The 21,412-nt window shown below is 34.6% G+C and overlaps 1 protein-coding gene across 1 annotated transcript in view; it reads left to right on the forward strand.

The window, feature by feature from the left end:
* STAG1 (STAG1 cohesin complex component) overlaps nucleotides 1-21,412 on the forward strand; it is a 423,440-nt gene that overhangs the window by 254,108 nt on the left and 147,920 nt on the right. The window contains exons 7-8 of the mRNA XM_067737732.1: nucleotides 4,180-4,384; nucleotides 19,841-19,992. Of these exons, the coding sequence (XP_067593833.1) occupies nucleotides 4,180-4,384; nucleotides 19,841-19,992 (357 nt within the window). The remainder of the gene's footprint in view (nucleotides 1-4,179; nucleotides 4,385-19,840; nucleotides 19,993-21,412) is intronic.

A 21,412-nucleotide genomic window follows, 5' to 3' on the forward strand; every position in this document is an offset into this window, starting at 1 on the left:
AGTTTCTGCTGAGAAATCAGCTGTTAACCTTATGGCAGTTTCCTTGTATGTTATTTGTCGTTTTTCCCTTGCTGCATTCAGTAATTTTTCCTTGTCTTTAATTTTTGCCAGTTTGATTGCTATGTGTCTCGGCATGTTTCTTCTTGTGTTTATCCTATATGGGACTCACTGTGCTTCTTGACTTGGGTGGTTATTTCCTTTTCCATGTTAGGGAAATTTTCGACTATAATCTCTTCAGATATTTTCTCAGGTCCTTTCTCTCTCTCTTCTCCTTCTGGGACCTCTATAATGCGAATGTTGTTGCGATTAATGTCGTCCCAGAGGTCTCTGGCTGTCTTCATTTCTTTTCATTCTTTTTTCTTTATTCTGTTCTGTGGCAGTGAATTCCACCATTCTGTCTTCCAGGTCACTTATCCGTTCTTCTGCCTCAGTTATTCTGCTATTGATTCCTTCTAGTGTAGTTTTCATTTCAGTTATTGTATTGTTCATCTCTGTTTGTTTGTTCTTTAATTCTTCTAGGTCTTTGTTAAACATTTCTTGCATCCTCTCGATCTTTGCCTCCATTCGATCTTTGCCTCCATTCGATCTTTGCCTCCATTCTTTTTCTGAGGTCCTGGATCATCTTCACTATCATTATTCTGAATGCTTTTTCTGGAAGGTTGTCTATCTCAATTTCATTTAGTTGTTTTTCTGGGGTTTTATCTTGTTCTTTATCTGGTACATAGCCGTCTGCCTTTTCATCTGGTCTATCTCTCTATGAATGTTGTTTTTGTTCCACAGGCTGCATGATTGTAGTTCTTCTTGCTTCTGCTGTCTGCCCTCTGGTGGATGAGGCTATCTAAGAGGCTTGATGGGAGGGACTCTCTTCCATGTTTTCTTTTTTCACACACACACACACACACACACACACACACACACACACTCACACACACACACACACACACACACACACACACTGAGAGAGATAAACTGACACCAAGCATTGTAAATGGATGACCACAATGAAAGCAACAATGATTGCAATTACCAACATGAAACACTCATACTATGTCATAATATTGACGTTCAGTCCAGTAATCCTCCACTGTAACAGCTCCTTTACTTTGCAGTGAAAATTGATTTGTATATTTTTTGCCTCTGTGTCCTTGTGGGATTTTTTATTTAAAGAGAAAGTCACAAAAATTATAATCATACTCATCAGCTCACTCAGTCCCATGTAATTAATATTTTTTTCATCTTGATCTTTTGTTAGCACTTTAATGAATTCATCAGTTTTCCATTAGAGTTCTGAAAATACTTATTCATTCAGTTCAGCAGTATAGTCAGTTACCAGAAACCTGTACTTGTCAGAGTCTTTTCCATGAATTCCTTGAAGATGAAACCTTGTATAGGAACATTTTTGCAAATGCATCAGAGTATACCCAGAACTGTCTGTAAATGACAAAAGACTTAAAAATGACCACGGTTAAAGATTCTTCCATGTTTTCTGCTATTTCTTTTTTTGGTTGAGTATTTTTAAGTGTTTTGATTTCATTAGGAATTTATTTTAGTGTATGGTGCAATACATATCTGATTTTTTTCTAATGAAAAGCCAGTTGTACTGTACCAAAGTCATTTACTGAGTAATTCATCTTTTCCCACTGCTTGTAATTCTGCTATAACAGGAATGGATTTGTTTGTGAGTAACAGAAAATCTGACCAACAGTGGCTTTAATTCACAGGAGTTTGTCTCACACAAAATAAATTTGGGAGTAGAGAGAACATGGTTGGTATTGATACTACACCTCAACAGAGCAAAGACCTACATTTTTTCCATCTTTCTCTGTACCATTCTTTATCTTCATACTGTCCCCTCATGGTTGCAAAATGGCTGTTGACCATCAGCACCACATATGAGTTCCAAATCAATGAAAAAGGAAAGGACAGAAGGTTTAAAAGGTAATACTAACCTACTTTGTCCATTTTAAAAGGTTTTTTCCACAGGCCTCATCTAGCATTTACATGTTTTTTTTCTCTGATATGTCTTGCACATTATTTTCTAGGCTACTAATGTATCTCCTATCAGTAACCATCCTTTCCTTCAGTTCATCAACTGAATTTTTTAAGAAATAAAGTATTTTAGGTATTTGCACCCTCATGTTAATGGCAGCATTATTTACAATAGCCAAACATGGAAATAACCTAAGTGTCCATCAATGGATGAATGGGTGAAGAAAATGTGGTAAACGCCTGCGCGCGCGCGCGCGCGCACACACACACACACACACACACACTCAGAGGAATAGTATTCAGTTGTTAAAAAGAGGAAATTTTGCCATTTGTGACAACATGGACGGACCTTGAGGACATTACACTAAGTGAAATAAGTCAGAGAAAGACAAATACCATATGATCTCACTTATATGTGAAATGAAAATAACAACAACAACAAAACAACACAAAAGAACTCTGAGCGAGCTCATAGATACAGAGAACAGAGTAGTTGCCAGGGTTTGGGGGGAATGGGCAAAATGGGTGAAGTGGGACAAAAGGTACAAACTTCCAGTTGTAATATAAATAAGTCCTGGGGATGTAAAGTATGGTGACTATAGTTATTAATACTGTATTGCATATTGAAAAATTGCTAAGAGTGTAGATCTTAATAGTTCTCATCACAAGAAAAGCAAAATAATTTGTAACTGTTTATGGTGACAGATGTCAACTACACTTATTGTGATTATTTTGTAATATATACAAATATTGAATCATTATATTTTATACCTGGAACTAATGTTATATGTGAATTATACCTCAAAAAAAGTGTGTTTTTCAGTTCCCTAGAGTTTTGTTTTGTTTTATGCTGCATTTGAATCTTTGAAATATACTTATGTTTTATTTAGGTTTTCCTAAATGGTGATTTTTCTGGCTTCCTTTCCTCTTGCTGTTGGGGCTGTTTAGATAGATTCTTTTCTTTGTACTTTCCTTGGGGCCCAGATCTGGTTGTGAGCACTAAATGGCTGAATCTCACAGTTGGTACAAAGCAAAAGAGACTCTACCCTGGTGGGCTTTTGTGAAATGGACGCAGCAGGCAGCCTTCAGAGATACCTTTGAGAAGCGTCTCCCCTCTCCATCCTGCTACCCTCTCCAGTCTGTGCTCCCACACCCCCAGTCTAAAGAGCAGGGAGGATTCAGCTAGCCCCTTCAGTTCCTTTTTGATGTCCTATAGAGCTTAGTAACCCACATAATACTCATGTAGTGCCAAAATTAACTTTCTTTGGGGATATTTGACTGACTGCCAAGCTCTTCCCTATCTCTGCTTTCTGTTCCTTGCTCTTGGGATTTCTTGCTGTTCTAAGTGTCACACTAGTTCTCTTTCCTGGGACACCAACAGAGCTCAAGACCTCATTTATAACCAATTTTCCTAACAGCAGTTTGGCCTAAAAAGACAAATAGCCACAAATTGAGAGTATACAGATAACTGTGTTCACAGAATTTCGCACTCTCTGCCTTGTGAATTTCCATTCCTCCACCAAAATGTTTTAGGCTGGAGTGGGAAACCTCTGCTGGGTTCAACTGTCAGTTTCGTATTTTAAACAAGATAACACAATCTCGTGATACCAAGAGCCCATGCTAGATATTTTTCGTTGAAAAGTTAATAAATTCACTCCATAAAATAGAGTTAATTGAAAGTTCATAGTAAAATTGGAAAAAACAGGTTTGCAGTTTCAGATGTGAAAAGTTGGTTTTGGACTTCTTAATGAAGTGCTTATACTCTTGAAACTGTCAATTCTTTAAAGTGTCTATTTAAAATAATTGAAAGATGCTATATTTCACAGGTATCACCATTAGTTTGATCTGAATTCAGTAGCAAATATCCTTTCTAGTCTAAACTTCAATTCTTTTTTAATTTCCTACTTTAAATTATCTCAACTAGGACCCAAGTACAGCAAAACTGGAACTATTATTTTGAATGAATGGCTTAGAATAATGGATTAAATACTGGTTGTAGATAATAATTTTGAGCACATTAACAATTTAGATGTTGAAGATCAAAACAAGCAAAAAAAGAGAAAGACATCTTGTGCCCCTTGATTTCTGTCCATATCTACTTTGAGAAAAATGTTCCTTTTCCAGTAGGAGGAAAAAATACTGATCAAACTTGATGTCATATTTAATATGTTCTTTTTTTATCCCTTTTAGGACAGTGGTGATTACCCCCTTACCATGCCTGGACCTCAGTGGAAAAAATTTCGTTCAAACTTTTGTGAATTTATTGGAGTCCTGATTCGACAATGTCAGTATAGCATAATTTATGATGAGTATATGATGGACACAGTAATCTCCCTTTTGACTGGTTTGTCAGACTCCCAGGTCAGAGCTTTTAGACATACAAGTACCCTTGCTGGTAAGTAACCAACATTTTATTTCCTTTTCAATTTAGTTTTGTTAAATATGTTCTATTCTAGTTAAGTTTTATTTAGATTAAATATTAAATTCATTACTTTGCTCTTGAAAAATAGTTTTTCTCCAAAATTCACATGAATGGTTTGTATTCTCTAAGTAAAATGTGTGCCTATTTTGATAACTGGCATTTGATAGTCTTGAGAATGAAAATTGAAATTTTCTGGCGAGTGTTACCAAATCTCTTTCTGAACATGTATTTTCCTGCATTTTTATTTTATAACCAAATAAATTTTAAGAGTCCACCAGGCCATGTTCTTTGGTAAACCCAAATAATAGTTGAAATTCCAAATTCATAGTAGTTTTTCTACTTAATTACATTGCTTCATAGTTCATTGTTATTATACATAAATGTGTAAATTTTGTTTATATATATGTATTTTTAAACAATTCTATCCAATTGTAATAGGTAAGTGTGACCTAGCTGGCATTTTTTCTATTCCTAGTGCTGTAATAACCTAAATGTAATGTGTCTAAAATCAGTTCAGGTAGGTAGGCTGAGTCCTGAAGAACTGACATTATAATTTTCACTTTTGCTTTTATTTTAGAATTATGTAGACAAATTGAGTCAAGTATGTTCTTTTTCCCCTTGTTTTTCCGTAACAAGGTAATTTTGTTAATTTAGCCATCGTTCTCAATTCCTCAACGATTTTAACTGTGCTTACCTAAAATGACTAAATGATTGTTCTTTTTCTCCTGTAATACAGAGAGAGAGAATGTGTGTGTATGTACATACACATATATTTAAATACTCCCAAATTACATCCTTTTTAATAGCAATAACTCTGGCTATATTCATCTTGCACATTACCATGACAAAAAATGAGATTTAATTTAATTAATTGCATTTCGTCTTGAATTTACATTTCTCATTTATCTAATTTATTGAATGCATTGATTCTTAAACTTTAGCATGCATCAGAATCACCTCCAGGCCTTACTGAAACAGATTGTGTGGCCTTGCCCCCGAGTTTAACAGGTTTCTAGCTGTTGCTGACACTGATACTTTGGGGACTACACATTGCAAACCCTGGATTTAAAATTTTATCATTTTCTGGTTTAACCTGTTGCCTAAAGCCAATGTGATAATTTTATATAGAGTCATCCATATTTTTTTCCACTCCTTTTTCCTTCCTTAATGTGGTTAATACATATTATTAGTGTCCATTATTCCCTTAGTTGCAGTTCTATATGGAGCAAACATGACACACAGTTATTCTTTTGAGGGTGTCCTTTTTCTCACTGGGAAAAGAGGAAGATCTTTTACTTAATTTTATCTTTTTTAAAAAGGTAAAATCACACAATTTATTGTTGAAAAAATTTTCTATATAGAACAAACATCAAACATATTTTATTCTGTGTTTTGAGAGTATCCTCTTCCTCATTATTAGGAATAAAAAGAGATCTTGTACCCAGTTGTAACTTTTTGAAAAGGTACTGTAAATATACTGTTTATTACTTAAAAGTTATCTGATGCTATACAATTTTTCTTTCTAATTTCATCACTTTTAGAATCTTCTGCCCTTTATGTTTGCTTTTTTTCTTTTCTTTATATTTTCTGTTTACTTTTCATCTTTCTTTTATCTACGTACAGTAATTCTTGTTTAGCTGGTTTTCAGATGCATAGTAAATGCAGTGATTTGAAATAAACAAAACTTAAACATAAGATAGAAGTTACTTCTGAATAGCCAAAATTACTGCCATAAAGAGTTATTATCTAGTTTCCCAATGCCAAGAGAGAAAGAGAAGCAAGTGTTAGATTGGAGGACAAGTGTTAGATTCTGTCCTGCTGACAGAATTGTGAAACGATAATTTATAACAAAAAAGACAAAAAAAATTTGCTTACAGATATCAAGATACAGAGCAATCTGGGGCTCCTCTGTAGCGGCCAGCTACCTCTGTTTAATCCAGAAACCTGTGTGCATTTTATATAAAAGACTAAATATATGCCACATACTCTATTTATGAACACAAGAGAAGGAATAGTATATTATAGAAATAGACAGAATATTTTGAGTTTTAAAACATTTCAGTTTCCTGAAAAATGCAGTTTAATTCATTTGCATTTGTCCTTCACTGCCATGTAAATGAAATATTACTGTATTTTACTGACTTTATGATGGTCCATTTCAGCTCTTCTTTCCATTGGCCCATTTTCAGTGACTTTTATTATTTTCTTGTTTTTCGTATATTTATCCCTTTGGTAATCTATACATTGCTAATTTTATGTGTGCTTAAACATATTTTAATTATGGCTTTCCTCCTATTTCTTTTGAGTTGAGTTGCTCCCTCCTCCTTCCAGTGCCTTTCTGTCTTTCTTTTCTCACAATTTACCTGTGATCATGATAGCTTTTAAAACTGCCTGATAAATGCCATTTGGTTTTCTCCTCAGCTTTTTTTTATATCATCTAGCCTATTTGTATTTGTTAATTACTTTTCAAAATCAGAAATCAAGAAAAATAGGAGATCAATGTTATGTTTATACTTATTTTTTAAAAGCTAACCTATTCTCAAATTTATTTCAAAATATTACTGTAATTTCTCTGTGTACATTAATGATCATGTCTTCCAAAGCTCAGTTTCATAAAAAGTGAGACATCAGTCACCTACCCAACAACAAAGCACAGAGATCTTGCTGAGAACTTAATTCCAGGCTGGATAATAATTATCCATCTTTTCAAGGATTATTTTCTTTTCATCTTTGCTCTCTTCTCTGGTACCCCCTCCCTTTTTTTCTTTTATGGTATGTGTATAAGGGGTAGATTAAAAGATAATCATTTTTATTCACTTTGCAGGAGGAGTCTTGGGGACTAGATAAAATGGGCAGGAACATTTAATCCTCTGCTTCAAAGACTATGTGCATGGACAGTTACAAGGCAGTTATGGCCAGATATGATTATCGGCTTTGGAATAAAATGCTCCTTGACATTGCTTATATCTTAGCTGAGAAGAGAGACAATCAGGTTAGTTGTTTTGTAGGGTACAGACAAGATAAGTTTTAGAGCTTCATAAATCATCAGAGTGGTTTTATCAATAGTACTTTTAATCTATTTTCCAAATATCCCATTTTCTTGTTATTAGTTAATAATATGTCCCAATTGTCAGTGTTTATGCATTGCATTTAATTGTGTACTTTTGTCACATTTTTACTAAAATTTTCATCATTTTGTAGTTCTTCAGGTTTGTTTATTCTCCAGGTAGAAGTAGTCTCATTTTCCCAGTAAACTGTGCTTTCTCCCTTCTTTTTGGAATTCTTTTTACCATTAAATTGAAACAGACTGTTAGCAATTACATTTTGTATTATATTTTCCTTATTTTTTTCTATTCTTTTAATTGGAATTGTAAAGCATACTCTCTTATATGTCTGACTCAGCTTAATAAAGAAGCTTTACACTGTAATAAAGTTTTCATTACCGATTTATCTTCAGAATTAAGTGCCTTTGTTGCTTTTCTAAATAGCTATCTCAGACATATTAGAATAGAACATAGTTTGTGGATTTAATTTATATAAGTAGTATTTTGTCATTATTATTTTGGTGGATTTACAATCTGAGGCTGGACATATTTTCTTTCCCCAATTTCATGGAATCTTCATGAAAAAATATTTTCCTCCTCCAGCTCAAAAACAAGTAGGTTTCCCTTTGTTTTACCACTGTGTTGTTTGGTATTATAAAGATAATTCTAATCTCAAAGGATCTATTTTTTAGATTTATAGTTATATTATACTTAGGCATTTGTTTTTAAAATGTATGCCAATACGTTAGAAGTTGGTGACTTCAAATTTTTGTTAGATGGCGAGATGAATAATGTTGGTTTACCTTTTTTATCTTTTGATGTTTTCTCACCTGCATAATTTTCTATGTTACAAATAGATAGATACTGGCTACCTCTCACTTCTAAAGTGAAAATGCTGATTTGAACAAAGGGGGATTAAGACTACAAAATTTTATTAATATAGCATGGTGATTGATTCTGTTCTATTTTTTTCTAAAATGAATTCTGAAAAAATTAGAAAATGTGGTTAAGATCATCATATGACAGTCAGGTGGCTCATTATGCTGGGAGGCCAGTCTTTACCACTAGTTAACAATAATAGGTCACTCTCAGATTCTTGCGGAAGTAAACATTTCTTTGTATCTCATTGTTGAACATTATTATATTGGTATATGGTTGATTTTATATTGACATATGATTTGTTGTTGATTAACATTTTTTTACCAAGTCAGCATCTCTGGACTTTTACTCTGAGAAAAGAAAAGCTGTAAGAAATTTCTTTGTTCTCCCATCACAGACTGAAAATAATCTTGTCTCAGTAAATTGATGTCTTTTCTTTGGCTTTTGGTTGCTGAAACCATATAATATAGGGTTCATAGAATGGGTTCTGGACCAGGCTGTCTGAATACATATCCCTTTCTTCCTTTTACTAATTGGGTAATTTGGACAAGTCCTTTTGGCCTCACTTTCTTCATATGCAAAGTGGGAAAGATAATGATAGCTACCTCATTAAAAGAAATTAAGAAAGCTTGAACTAGTGCCTGACATTTAGTAAACTGCGGCTGTTATTCTGTAATGACAGTAAGAGCCAGTAGTGTGTGCAGTGTTTCCCTTCACTCGTGTTTTTTTTCCTCAGAATTTATTGAACACCTACTATTTTCGTAATAGAAGACATTGCAAATGGGGAAATCAGAAACAAGTAAATAAACAGATCTTTCAGAAACTGCTATTAAGAAAACTAACAGCATGCACTTTCATTTTTTACATATCTTTTTGGCTCTCACATGCCAAATTCTATTTATTAAATTCAGTAGGTATTTTATAACTCTTAACCAGACTGAATATTTCTGGTTGCTATGGTTAGAACCTCAAAATTTTAGGTCAATCTGGCATCATCAAAGAGCAGACTGTTAGAGTATAAATAAGCTCTCTTCCTTAATTTCTTTATATTTTCCTTTTATTCATTAAAGAAATTTTTACTTTCTCATTGCTTTGTATTTTCACCAGTGCATTTTTTTTAACTTTAATACCTTTGTGTTTCTCGTTGCTCCTCTAGATATAACACTTTTTTTTCACCTTTCTAGAATTTGTATGTAGTAGACTTTTGGTGTTCTCATGAGATTAATGCCCAATAATAGACCAAATTTGCGAGTGCCACTATATCTTATAACTGTACACATAAAATACAGTAAACTTTTTAAATGTAATTACTCTTTCAAATGTAAATATAGGTATCTAGAGTAATGTTTTACATTTTCTAGTTACAGAAGTATCATTTTCTTAGATTTATCGCCTTTACTTTCTGTCATCGGGTATGAAAATTAGTTTTCTTTTGGGGGCTAGTTTTTGTAAAGAAATTATGATTTTTAAAATCATTTTATAATCATATCTTTTATGTATCAACTTGGTAACCTTGGACAAGTTACTTAACTTTAGGGCCTCACTTTCCTCATCTGTATAGTGTTGCTACTAATAGTCCCATTTTATAGGAGTGTTGTGAGGCTTAAATGAAATAATTCGTGTTAAATGTTTCACATATACAAGTCATTCAGTAAGTGTCTGATATTATAACTGTGATAGAATGACAGAGCTTGCTTGGTTTGGCTCTAAAGAGGATAGAGAAATTGAGAAAATTTCTTGTAGATTTTTCATTAATACTTCCATGTTGTATGTTTAAACATTTTCTGTACATATAAAATTACATATACAACTTACAAAGAATTCAGAATAGGAGAAAAGTACAAAAATAAAAATTAGCCATAATCATACCACTTCTTAATTTTGTCATGACATGTCGGTGTTTCCTTTTATGTGAGGATTTTTTATTTTATTTTTAAACAAATAATAGGATGTTATAATCAATTTTGTGGGGTACATTTTCTGTACTTTTAATTTTTTACAATTATGTTTGATAAGGCTGTGTTGTTTTCTAAAATCTTTATGTCCTTTAAGTTATTTAACTTTTCTGCCATTATTTGGATCCTTTGTCTTTTGTTGAAACCTCTATCTTTGGCCTGCCCTTTTTTTCTTTTTAAATTTATTCTCTCCTTTTTGGGTAGCATGTTTTCTGATAGGTTCTTGAGAAAAAGAGTATTGGAAAAGTATATATTTGAGATTTTACATGCCTGAAAAATTATTCTTACATTTAATTGAACCAATGTGGAACTTATTGAAAATTTTCTTCAGAATTTTTCCTCTTGTTTCCAATATTGCTGTTGAGAAGACCAATCCTGTTTCAAAGTTCTGATTCTGATCCTGTTTCTTGTCTTTGGAAGCTTTCTGTTCTTTTTGTTCCTGATTTTCTGAAATATCATGGTGATATACCCTAATGTGTGTATATAATTCCCATTCATTATGCTGGGCACTCTTTATAGAATACATATTACTTGGATGTTAATCTGTTGAATCAATCCTGAGTTTCTTGTTGTTTCTCTTTTAGCTTCCATTCCTTAGTCTTTTTGTTCACTTTTCTTGTATTTCTTCAGCTTTATTGAGCTTAATTTTCATTATCATTTTAAATATTCTAAGAGTTCTTTTGCATTATCCAAGTCTTTTTTTTTTTTAACACTGTTTCATGGATGTAACATTTTCTTTTATCTCTCTTTGACAACGTTAATTATTACTCTGAAGTTTTTTTTTTTTAACACCCTACTCTGACCTCTTTTCCAATTCTCTGCTTTTATCAGTGTCTTTCATGTTGGAAACGTTCCTTAAGTATCTATTCATTGGCTTTCTAGTCATTGCTGACAATGAGACACTAAAGAGCAGATTGCCAGAGAGGGTGGGGGTTGGGGGTGGCATGGGTGTGTGTGTGTGTTGTGTTTGACAGGGAGGGGCAATGGCTCTGGCCTCTTTGGTGAGCATCACTGTAGGGTGGTCCTGTGGTCACATACCATTTTCACTGTGGACCCTAAACTCTTGATAATTATTTTTCCCTAGGGAAGTTTAGCTTCTTTGCAGAAGGATCTTTCAATCTCCTTAAGTCTGTTTGCTGTCTGCCATTTGGGAGTTAATACAGGGTGAAGGAGCACCCAGGGCACTCTGCACTTCACCTGTATCCCTCCTCTGTGTCTGATGAGTCCAAATCTCTGGTTTATATTCTTCAGGGAATAAACTTTCTGGACTTCCAAGATGAGTGTATGTTGGGGGAATTGCCTGACTGCCTAGGTTCGAGTGGAGATTTAATTACTTACTATACAAACTTTGAAATAATGCTCCTATTTCCAGACCTTATTTCACTTCATCTTCTGTGGACACCAATACTTCTCCAATTCCTTAATGCTTTTGGGTTCTACACACCAAAATTGTTTTTCTTTTTGTATTTCTTTAGATATAGTTGTCAAGCTTTTTCAACCATTTGGTTTGATTTGCATGCTTCATCCGTCTGCTTTCCATATACGTATATTGATACATTGTGGTTTGGGGTTGCAGGTAATTTTCTGGATTTATTGAAGAAGAAAATTGTTTTCTCATTATTTTGGTTGGGTTTTTAAGAGACAGGGATTGATTAAATGTTTATTATTTGGAAAGAGGAAGTTTATTGTAAGCCTTTTTGTTTTTTTAAATAAGTTTTTTAAAACTAAAGAAGGAACATAATTGCAATGGAATACTACTCAGCCATAAAAAATAATGAAGTAATGCCATTTGCAGCAACATGGGTAGACCTAGAGATTATCATACTAAGTGAAGTAAGTCAGAAAAACAAAGGCCATATGATATCACTTATATGTGGAATCTAAAATATGATACAAATGAACTTATTTACAAAACAGAAATAGACTCAGACATAGAAAACAAACTTATGGTTACCAAACGGGAAAGGGGGTGGGGGAGATAAATTAAGAGTTTGGGATTTGCAGATACCAACTACCATATATAAAACAGATAACAGTGTTGAACTATATAGCACAGGGAACTATATTCAATGTCCTGTAATAAACCATTATGAAAAAAATATGTATATATGTATAACTGAATCACTTTGCTATACACCAGAAACTCACACAACATTGTAAGTCAACTGTACTTCAATTTAAAAAAAAAAAAGAGGGAATATAATCATACCTCTCTTTAAAATTTAGTTTTGTCCCATTATCATATATATTTCCAGGGTTTATAGTAATAGTTTTCAAAAGTATAGTAGGTATCACTAAATATAAAGACAGCTTTTTAGTTTTCATTTTTATGTTGAAGAACACATAAATGCAAATTGTTGAATAGTAAATAAAAGGGCCAGTGTCCATAATCTTAATTTTAACCATCCCAGTTGCCAATAATCTCTTTTGTTCCAGTTTTTGTTTTATATGTTCCCAGCTCCAACATTGTTTTTCTTCTTTTGGGGCTTTAAATTCTTTGATACTCTGTTTTTTAGTGTTCTTGATGTCCTCACTGCCTCCACTTTCCTAGCATAGATTCTGTTATTCAGGTTTATTTTAATCATGTCCTTCTCATGAAGGATCCTCAACATCCTTGCCCTCCATTATACCCCCTAGGAAAACCTCATATTACTACCTGTTCCGTACCTACACAAGTGGAGCTGAAAGTGGCTATAGAACAACACATAGTTATAATGGCTGGGCATTTTACATTTTTCTCTCAAGTGGACCTTTAGTGCTGCCTGGCAATCCTATTACAGTATTCTATGCCATGGATATTCCTACTTTCTTATAAGATTATTTCACACCTTCTCCTCAAACCTGTAGCATCTGCTATCCTCTTTTCTTCACAATTAGCTGATTATCTTGCTAGCTTTATAGAGACAGAAGAGAATCCTTCAGTGATTAAACCTACTTATCTAGGTGTACCAGTACACATATACTCTGCTTTTTCTTTTATTACAGTACTATCTATCTAAGGTTAGTCCTTGCCCTTGTGCAGTGGATCCAATTCCTGTTCAAGAACTTTACTCTTCAGGGTGTTTTTTCTCTCTGTCCTGCTTCAGTTCCCCCATCCCCTTTATCATTATATTAATATGCTATAACAGCGTTTATCTTTTAGAAACACTCTGTATCAGTTAGGGCTCTTCAGAAACACAGACTCATCAGGAGATATACTTAGGTACTTATTTTCTTATTTGCATACACACACACAGATATATATATTGGGGGAGAGGAAGATTTATGTTAGTGAATGGCTCACACAATTTGGGAGCTGGCAATTTTAAAATCTGTAGGGCAGGCCAGCAGGCTAGAAACTTAGGCAGGAGTTGTACAGTCTTGAGGCAGAAATTGTTTTCTAGGAAACCTCGGTTTTTGCTCTTAAGGCATTCAGCTGATTGGATGAGGCCACCACATTACTGAAGGTAGTCTCCTTTACTTACAGATGTTAATCTTATCTACAAAATACCTTCACGGTAACACCTGGATTAGTGCTTGATTAAATAACTGGATACCGTAGCCTAGCCAAGTTGACACATAAGACTGACCATCACACCCTCCCTTGTTTCCACATACTCCTTAATTATAGTCCTATTTTTCTCCTTTTCTTTATAGCAAATCTTAAAGAATTATTTCTATTTACTGTCTCTACTCACTCTCTTCTTATTCTCTTTAAACCCACTCCAATCAGGTTTCTATCTACCTGTTCACTGCCTTTGCTCTTGTTGAGGTCAGCAGTTACCTTCTTAGTGTCATCTTTCTTGAAAGACATAACTACTTCTTCCTTCTTGAAGCACTGTTTTGGTGGACTGTAGAAAGCTAAACTGTAAATATTGAATTATCTCAGACTCAATCTAAAGACGTTTTTATCTTTATTCACTCCTCAGTGAATAAAGTGAAAACGAATTCCATGTTTTTATTATTTCTATTAAAAAATAACGGTAGTGAAATCACAGCAAGATCTTTTTTGACCCACTTCCTAGAGTAATGGAAATAAAAACAAAAATAAACAAATGAGACCTAATGAAACTTGAAAGCCTTTGCACAGCAAAGGAAACTATAAATAAAATGAAAAGACAGCCCTCAGAATGGGAGGAAATATTTGCAAACGAATCAACAGACAAAGGATTAATCTCCAAAATATATAAACAGCGCATGCAGCTCAGTATTAAAAAACAGACAACCTGGGACTTCCCTGGTGGTGCAGTGTTTAGGAATCCACCTGCCAATGCAGGGAACACAGGTTAAAGCCCTGGTCCGGGAAGATCCCACATGCCTTTGAGCAACTAAGCCCGTGTGCCACAACTACCGAGCCTGCGAGCCACAACTGCTGAGCCTGCGTGCCACAACCACTGAAGCCTGCACGCCTAGAGCCCGTGCTCCACAACAAGAGAAGCCACTGCAATAAGAGGCCCATGCGCCACAACTAGAGAAAGCCCCCGTGCAACAAGGAAGACCCAACACTGCCAAAAAAAACCAACCCAATCAAAAAATGGGCTGAAGACCTAAATAGACATCTCTCCAAAGAAGACATACACATGGCCAAGAGGCACATGAAAAGCTGCTCACCATCACTAATTATTAGAGAAATGCACATCAAAACTACAATGAGGTATCACTTCACACCAGTTAGAATGGGCATCATCGGAAAATCTACAAACAACAAATGCTGGAGAGGGTGTGGCGAAAAGGGAACCCTCTTGCACTGTTGGGAGGAATGTAAATTGATACAGCCACTATGGAGAACAGTATGGAGGTTCCTTAAAAAACTAAGAATTACCATATGACCTAGCAATCCCACTACTGGGCATATACCCAGAGAAAACCATAATTCAAAAAGACACATGCACCCCAATGTTCATTGCAGCACTATTTACAATAGCCAGGTCATGGAAGTAACCTAAATGCCCATCAACAGATGAATGGATAAAGAAGTTGTGGTACATACATACAATGGAATATACTCAGCCATAAAAATGAACGAAATTGGGTCATTTGTAGAGACGTGGTTGGACCTAGAGACTGTGATACAGAGTGAAGTAAGTCAGAAAGAGCAAAACAAATATCGTATATTAACACATATATGTGGAATCTAGAAAAATGGTACAGATGAACCGGTTTGCAAGGCAGAAATAGAGACACAGATGTAGAGAACAAACAAGTGGACACCAAGGGGGGGAAGTGGGGGTCAGTGGGATGAATTGGGAGATTGGGATTGACATATATACACTAATATGTATAAAATAGATAACTAATAAGAACCTGCTGTATAAAAAATTAATTAATTTAAAAAAATGATGGTGAGAGAGTAATGCTGTCATACGATTTAAAATTCCAGATTTAAAAATGTTATATGGTGAAATGTCAGTGTTCTACCCATGGCTCTCAGCCATCAAATTCCCTTCTCCGAATACAACCAAAGTTGCCTGTTTCTTTTATATCTTTCCAAAGATTTTATGAATATGATAGCACATACATATTCAGTGAGAGACAGTATGGTGTAGTGGTTAAGAACTTAGACTATGGAGCATGACGGCTGTAATCAAATTCTATCTCTTCCAGTTACTGGCTGTGTAATTGCCAAGTCTCTTAGCCAATCTATACCTCAGTTTTCTCTTATGTATAAAAGAAATAATTATAGTACTTAACTTGATAGAGTTGTGAGGTATAAATGAATAAGTGTGTGTAAAGAGCTTAGAAGAGTGACTGGCACATAATAATAAATAATTCATTCCTTCTTCATGCGTAAATGATATTATAATATACACAGTGACAGGCATCTTGCCTTTTTTTCCACCAAGAAGTTTATTGGCAGACTTTACAGCATATATAAATCATGCCTCATTTTTTTCTAGTGGCTGAATAGTCGTCCATTGAATCGATATGTTATCCAGTTTAATGGCTCTAAAAACCAATATTTTTATGATGTATATCTATTAACCATCTCCACTTAGATAACTAATAAGCACAAGACATTCTAATTACCCTTGCCTTTCCTATTTCTCTCATTTCCTATATTATCATATTCTTTTAGCTCTACCTTGAAAATATATTTCAGATCTAACTTTCTCTCCACCTACTGCTACCACTTCAATCCAAGCTAGCATTGCTTTACTGAGTTGCTCAAGGCCAAAAACTCGAGAATCATTATTGTAAGCTTTTGGCAAAATATGTTCAGTTCTCTTTCAGTGTTCTTCTATTTGGTCTCCCTTCTTCCACTTTTACTCTTCGCTAGTCTGTTCATATAGCATTTAAAAGTATAAATCAGACTATTTCTCACCCACACCAAAATTTCCAGTGGGTCTTATCTCATTTAGATTTTTTTTTTTTTTTGGCGGTTCGCAGGCCTCTCACTGTTGTGGCCTCTCCCGTTGTGGAGCACAGGCTCCGGATGCGCAGGCTTAGCAGCCATGGCTCGCAGGCCCAGCCGCTCCGTGGCATGTGGGACCCTCCTGGGCGGGGGCACAAACCCGTATCCCCCACATCAGCAGGCGGACCCCCAACCACTGCGCCACCAGGGAAGCCCTAGATTTAATTCTTGAGTCCTAACTAGTTCCTAGTAAAACTCTTACAACCTGGCCTTTTGATTTCCTCCTCAACCTTGTCTCCTGCTTCTGCCTATTTCTGTGCTTCAGCCACACTAAGTACCTTGCTCTTTTATGAGTCCCCTCTCATAACAATTTACGTCATAACCTTTGCACATTTTATTCCCTCTCCTTGGGACACTTTCTGTCATGTAATCATGCTCATTGCCTCATGCATGCTTAAATATGAGCTCTTCAGAGAGGCCTAGCCACCCCATTTGCTCTCTGTCCTTTTTACCATACTTTACTTTTTTTAACGATATTTTTTTTCTTTAACTGATAGATTTTTTCATTTGTATATTATCTATTGATATATTATTTTCTCCTCACTAGAAGATAAAAATCATGGAAGCAGATACTCTGTCTCATTCACTTTTGTGCTTCTAGTACACAAAACAATGCTCAGTACTTACGGATTGGTAAATGAATGGGGATGCACTAAATAAGTGTTTTTTGAACTCTCTGTGGTGAAAGACTAGTTTTTTAATTATGATATTAGTGTCATTTTATTACTAGATTCAGTAGACATAAGATTATTCTGTCAGATTGTTATAAAAATTTCTAAAAACTTACTTCCAAATTTATACCTTTAATGAACTGATAACAAGCCATTTGTGGTCAACACATATTTGCAGAACACATTCTTAGTAGCACAGCGGTAGAACAAGTTTGCCATTCTGTAGCCAACAGTTAAAATATGAAGGCTAAATTAAGTATTCTCCTTGGTAGACAAAGAGAAGGCACTTCAAAGCCCACATCATAGAAACCAGGCTGAATTACTGGATTTATAAAATTCTGTTAATAATACCAGTAAAACTTAAGTAGTGCTCAGTCTATGCAGGAATGAGTCTTTTTTCAGTGGACTCAATAATCCCTATCACAATCCCCATGTTGTATCTATATCGTTAAGTTAGAAGTCTCTCCTCAATAGCTGTTTATTTGCTTTATGTTAGTATGTAAAGTGAAAATTTCAGTGAAGTTTAAATTTTACAGGTCCATAAACATCTCAGTAAATACTGCTCTATCATATCTAATATGTTTCTGAAAATATATTGATCATTTTGCATTTTTTTTTAGTATGTTGATATATTTTGTTGTTTCTATATACCTAGGATGGGAGGAGGGTCATTACACAATGACAGCTGGAGTTTGGGTTCTGGGTTCCCAAAGAGATACATAGCTGAAGACAAAAAACAATTAAGTTCAAGAAAATTTGTATTTCAGCTTCTGCTGGTGAATTCCAGCCAGAGTTGGTGTTAATTTTAATGCTTTCCAATTCCTTGATCTTCAAGTCATTTTATTTTAGAGATCTAGAAGTATAAACTGAATTAAGGTCCAATTGGGTATGACTTCGTATGCTTAGGACAAGCTCTGTTAAACTGTTATCTGTTATCCCTGATTGGGGCAATTTGAATACACCAGATCCCTTCTGCCTTTGAGCTATTCTTTTTTATACAGATTAATTTTAAGAGTACTTTTAACCTTCAGAGGTATTCTACTGACAATTTGTAAAATGCTATAAAATCACTAGCCTATATTTTGAAACACAAGAAGATTTTTCAATTTATTATATTTAGATGCCATATCTCAGGAAAAGGGAAACATTTTCATTTAAATGCATTTCTAACTACTCACTAACTTACATTTTGTTTTTAGGATTTTTGTCTTATATTTTGGTTTGAGGGCAGTAGCATTGCTAGTAACATGGATTTGACCAAAATGTAGATAGAGTTTCCGAATAACGAATTGTGTGTGTGTGTATGTGTATGTGTAGATAGATAGATATAGTTACACTATTATGTATACATGTTTATATATGTAATTAAAGGGAAATTTTAGAAGCTTTAAAAGAAATGCATGCTCATCTTTAGTTGTGTATATGTTTGCAGATGTTTAGATTGGTTCTTCCAAAACACTCATTAATAACTGAACATTCGTATTTGCAGATAAATAAACTAAATGAAAAAAAAGGGAGATCATTTTCCCATCACAAACTTTTATTCCTTTACCAGAATTCCCTACACTCTTATCATCTCAATGATGAAAGTAAATTTGAATAGACAAAAGGTTAAGGTTTGTGTCATACCTGTTCCTCAGAGGACTTGAAAGAGAAGTTTGATAATATTTAATTAGATTTACAAATACAAGTGAGTGTTTAAAAATACATTAACACTGTGACTGGGGAAACCGGTCAGAAATTCACAGAATATATTTTTAATGAATTTAATGACTTTGGTAGGTTCAGTCTATTTTTCAGGGATCAGAGGTTATGCCATTCATTGAGGTGAGGAACACAGGGAAAGGACCATCTTTGGGAGTAAAAGTCATGAACTGATTGTAAGCAAATAAGACACTTTGACGCATCTAAGTAAAGGTATTAAGGAAGCAATTATATACACAGAATTGGTGGCCAGAAGAAAGGTCTAAAAGGTTTGGTTAGTATGCTCTTACTTAGGTTGTGTATGTTTGAAGGTGAGGGAAAGGGGTTGTTGAGGAGACTACATAAATCCTTCCTGCTGATAATTAGGATGGGTCCATTTTGGGTGTTTTGGAGTTTTTTTTTTTTTTTTTTTTTTGGCCGCACCGAGCAGCTTTTGGGATCTTAGTTCCCCGACCTGGGATTGAACCCAGGGCCACGGAAGTGAAAGCACCAAGTCTTAATCACTGGACCACCAGGGAACTCCCAGGATGAGTCTGTTTTTAAGTGGGAATGTTAATGAGCCAAGCTTATAGGGACACTGAGGCAGAGAAAATTGTCACAGGCTAAAATGGGGAGTTTATTTCTATAAAATAATTTTTCGTCTTTCTTATTTAAATTATGCCTAGATTGTAAAACATAGAAGTTGACTAGTTTCCTTCCATCATCCATTTCTGTTATAAATTTGTAATCTTATGGATGAAATTCTGATTCACAAGTAAATACTGTAATCTTACTTTATTTCATAGCCATGAAGCTCATGACTGCTCTGGTGAATGTTGCCTTAAACCTCAGTATTCATCAGGATAATACACAGAGACAGTATGAAGCTGAGAGAAATAAAATGATTGGGAAGAGAGCCAACGAAAGGTTGGAGTTACTACTTCAGAAACGCAAAGAGGTAAGGTTCACAGTAACTGTGATTCTTATGTTCTGTAAATGTGTAGTAAATATATCATATGTGTTTTTACTCTCCTAAAAAGGTTTGTGTGTATTTTTAAAAGTTTTTTTTTTAAGTTTGATTATTTGAGCTCAGAGTTTTCAAGTGAAACTGGAATTTGCTTCCAGCCAGTGTTTGATTATCTGAGTGCTGTCTGAGGGCAGAAGAGAAACACAGAACAACCATACTTTAGAAAGAAGGTGGTCTGGGAATTAGATAACTCAAAAAGATTATCAAGCTGTGGGCCCAGAAAGCACGGTAAATACTAACATCAGAACTAGGGGCCAGCAAAGATGCATTGCAGGAGAAAGCCAAAGACTATATATTAGTAGATGTATGAGACATTTCTGTTAATAATAAGATTGGTTCCAATTTTACAGTGAAATTTTCTTATAAATGTGTTGAAAGAGATTTTAAACTGGATTTTTAGTAGGCAACATTTTTATTCATCCAATCAGAAATGAAATTTTAGATGTACAGTGTTAGTCTGTATTTTAACTTGAGAAAAGAATAATGTCTCAATGCTATAAATATATTGCTGTCAATAAATAATGGGTTATAACAGGCAGCAGGAAGCAACAAACTTATGATTAAATTATGGTCTGTGCTGTATTGGAGTGCTAGGACTGCTGTAGCATATACCACAAACTGATTTTTCTTTTTTTTTTAATTATTATTTTTTTAAAATTCTATTTATTTTTGGCTGCATTGGGTCTTCATTGCTGCACGCGGGCTTTATCTAGTTGCGGAGAGCGGGGGCTTCTCATTGCAGTGGCTTTTCTTGTTGCAGAGCATGTGCTGTAGGTGCACCGGCTTTAGTAGTTGTGGCACATGGGCTTAGTTGCTCTGTGGCATGTGGGATCTTCCCAGACCAGGGTTCAAGTCCAACCACTGCACCACCAGGGAAGTCCCTGATTTTTCTTTAGAACAGAAATTTATTGTCTCACAGTTGTATAGGTTAGAACTGGCAGATAACTCTAATCTTCACATGGCCTTCTCACTGTGTGTGTCTCTAAATTTCTCCATTATAAAAAGGAGACAGTCATATTTGATTTGGGGCCCATCTTACTCCAGTATGAACCCATCTTAACTAATTACATCTGCTACAATCCTATTTCCAAATAAGGTTTGAGGTTCTGGGAGTTAAGACTTCAGCATATGAAGTTTTGAGGAACACAGTACAACTCATAGCACATTCTATACTAGAAATAATTGTAAGTAAGTTTTGGAACTGTACTTTAGTAAGAACTGCTAACCAAACTGTATCTCTTATAAATTATTTAATTTTTTATATAATAAATGCAGCAAAATTAGAACTTATAGTAAGTTTCAGTAATTTGAATGATTTACTATAAAGGTATTCCCAAAGTTATTTCAGTAA

Source organism: Pseudorca crassidens, chromosome 5 (genome assembly GCF_039906515.1).
Source record: "Pseudorca crassidens isolate mPseCra1 chromosome 5, mPseCra1.hap1, whole genome shotgun sequence".
Classification (NCBI taxonomy): Eukaryota; Metazoa; Chordata; class Mammalia; order Artiodactyla; family Delphinidae; genus Pseudorca; species Pseudorca crassidens.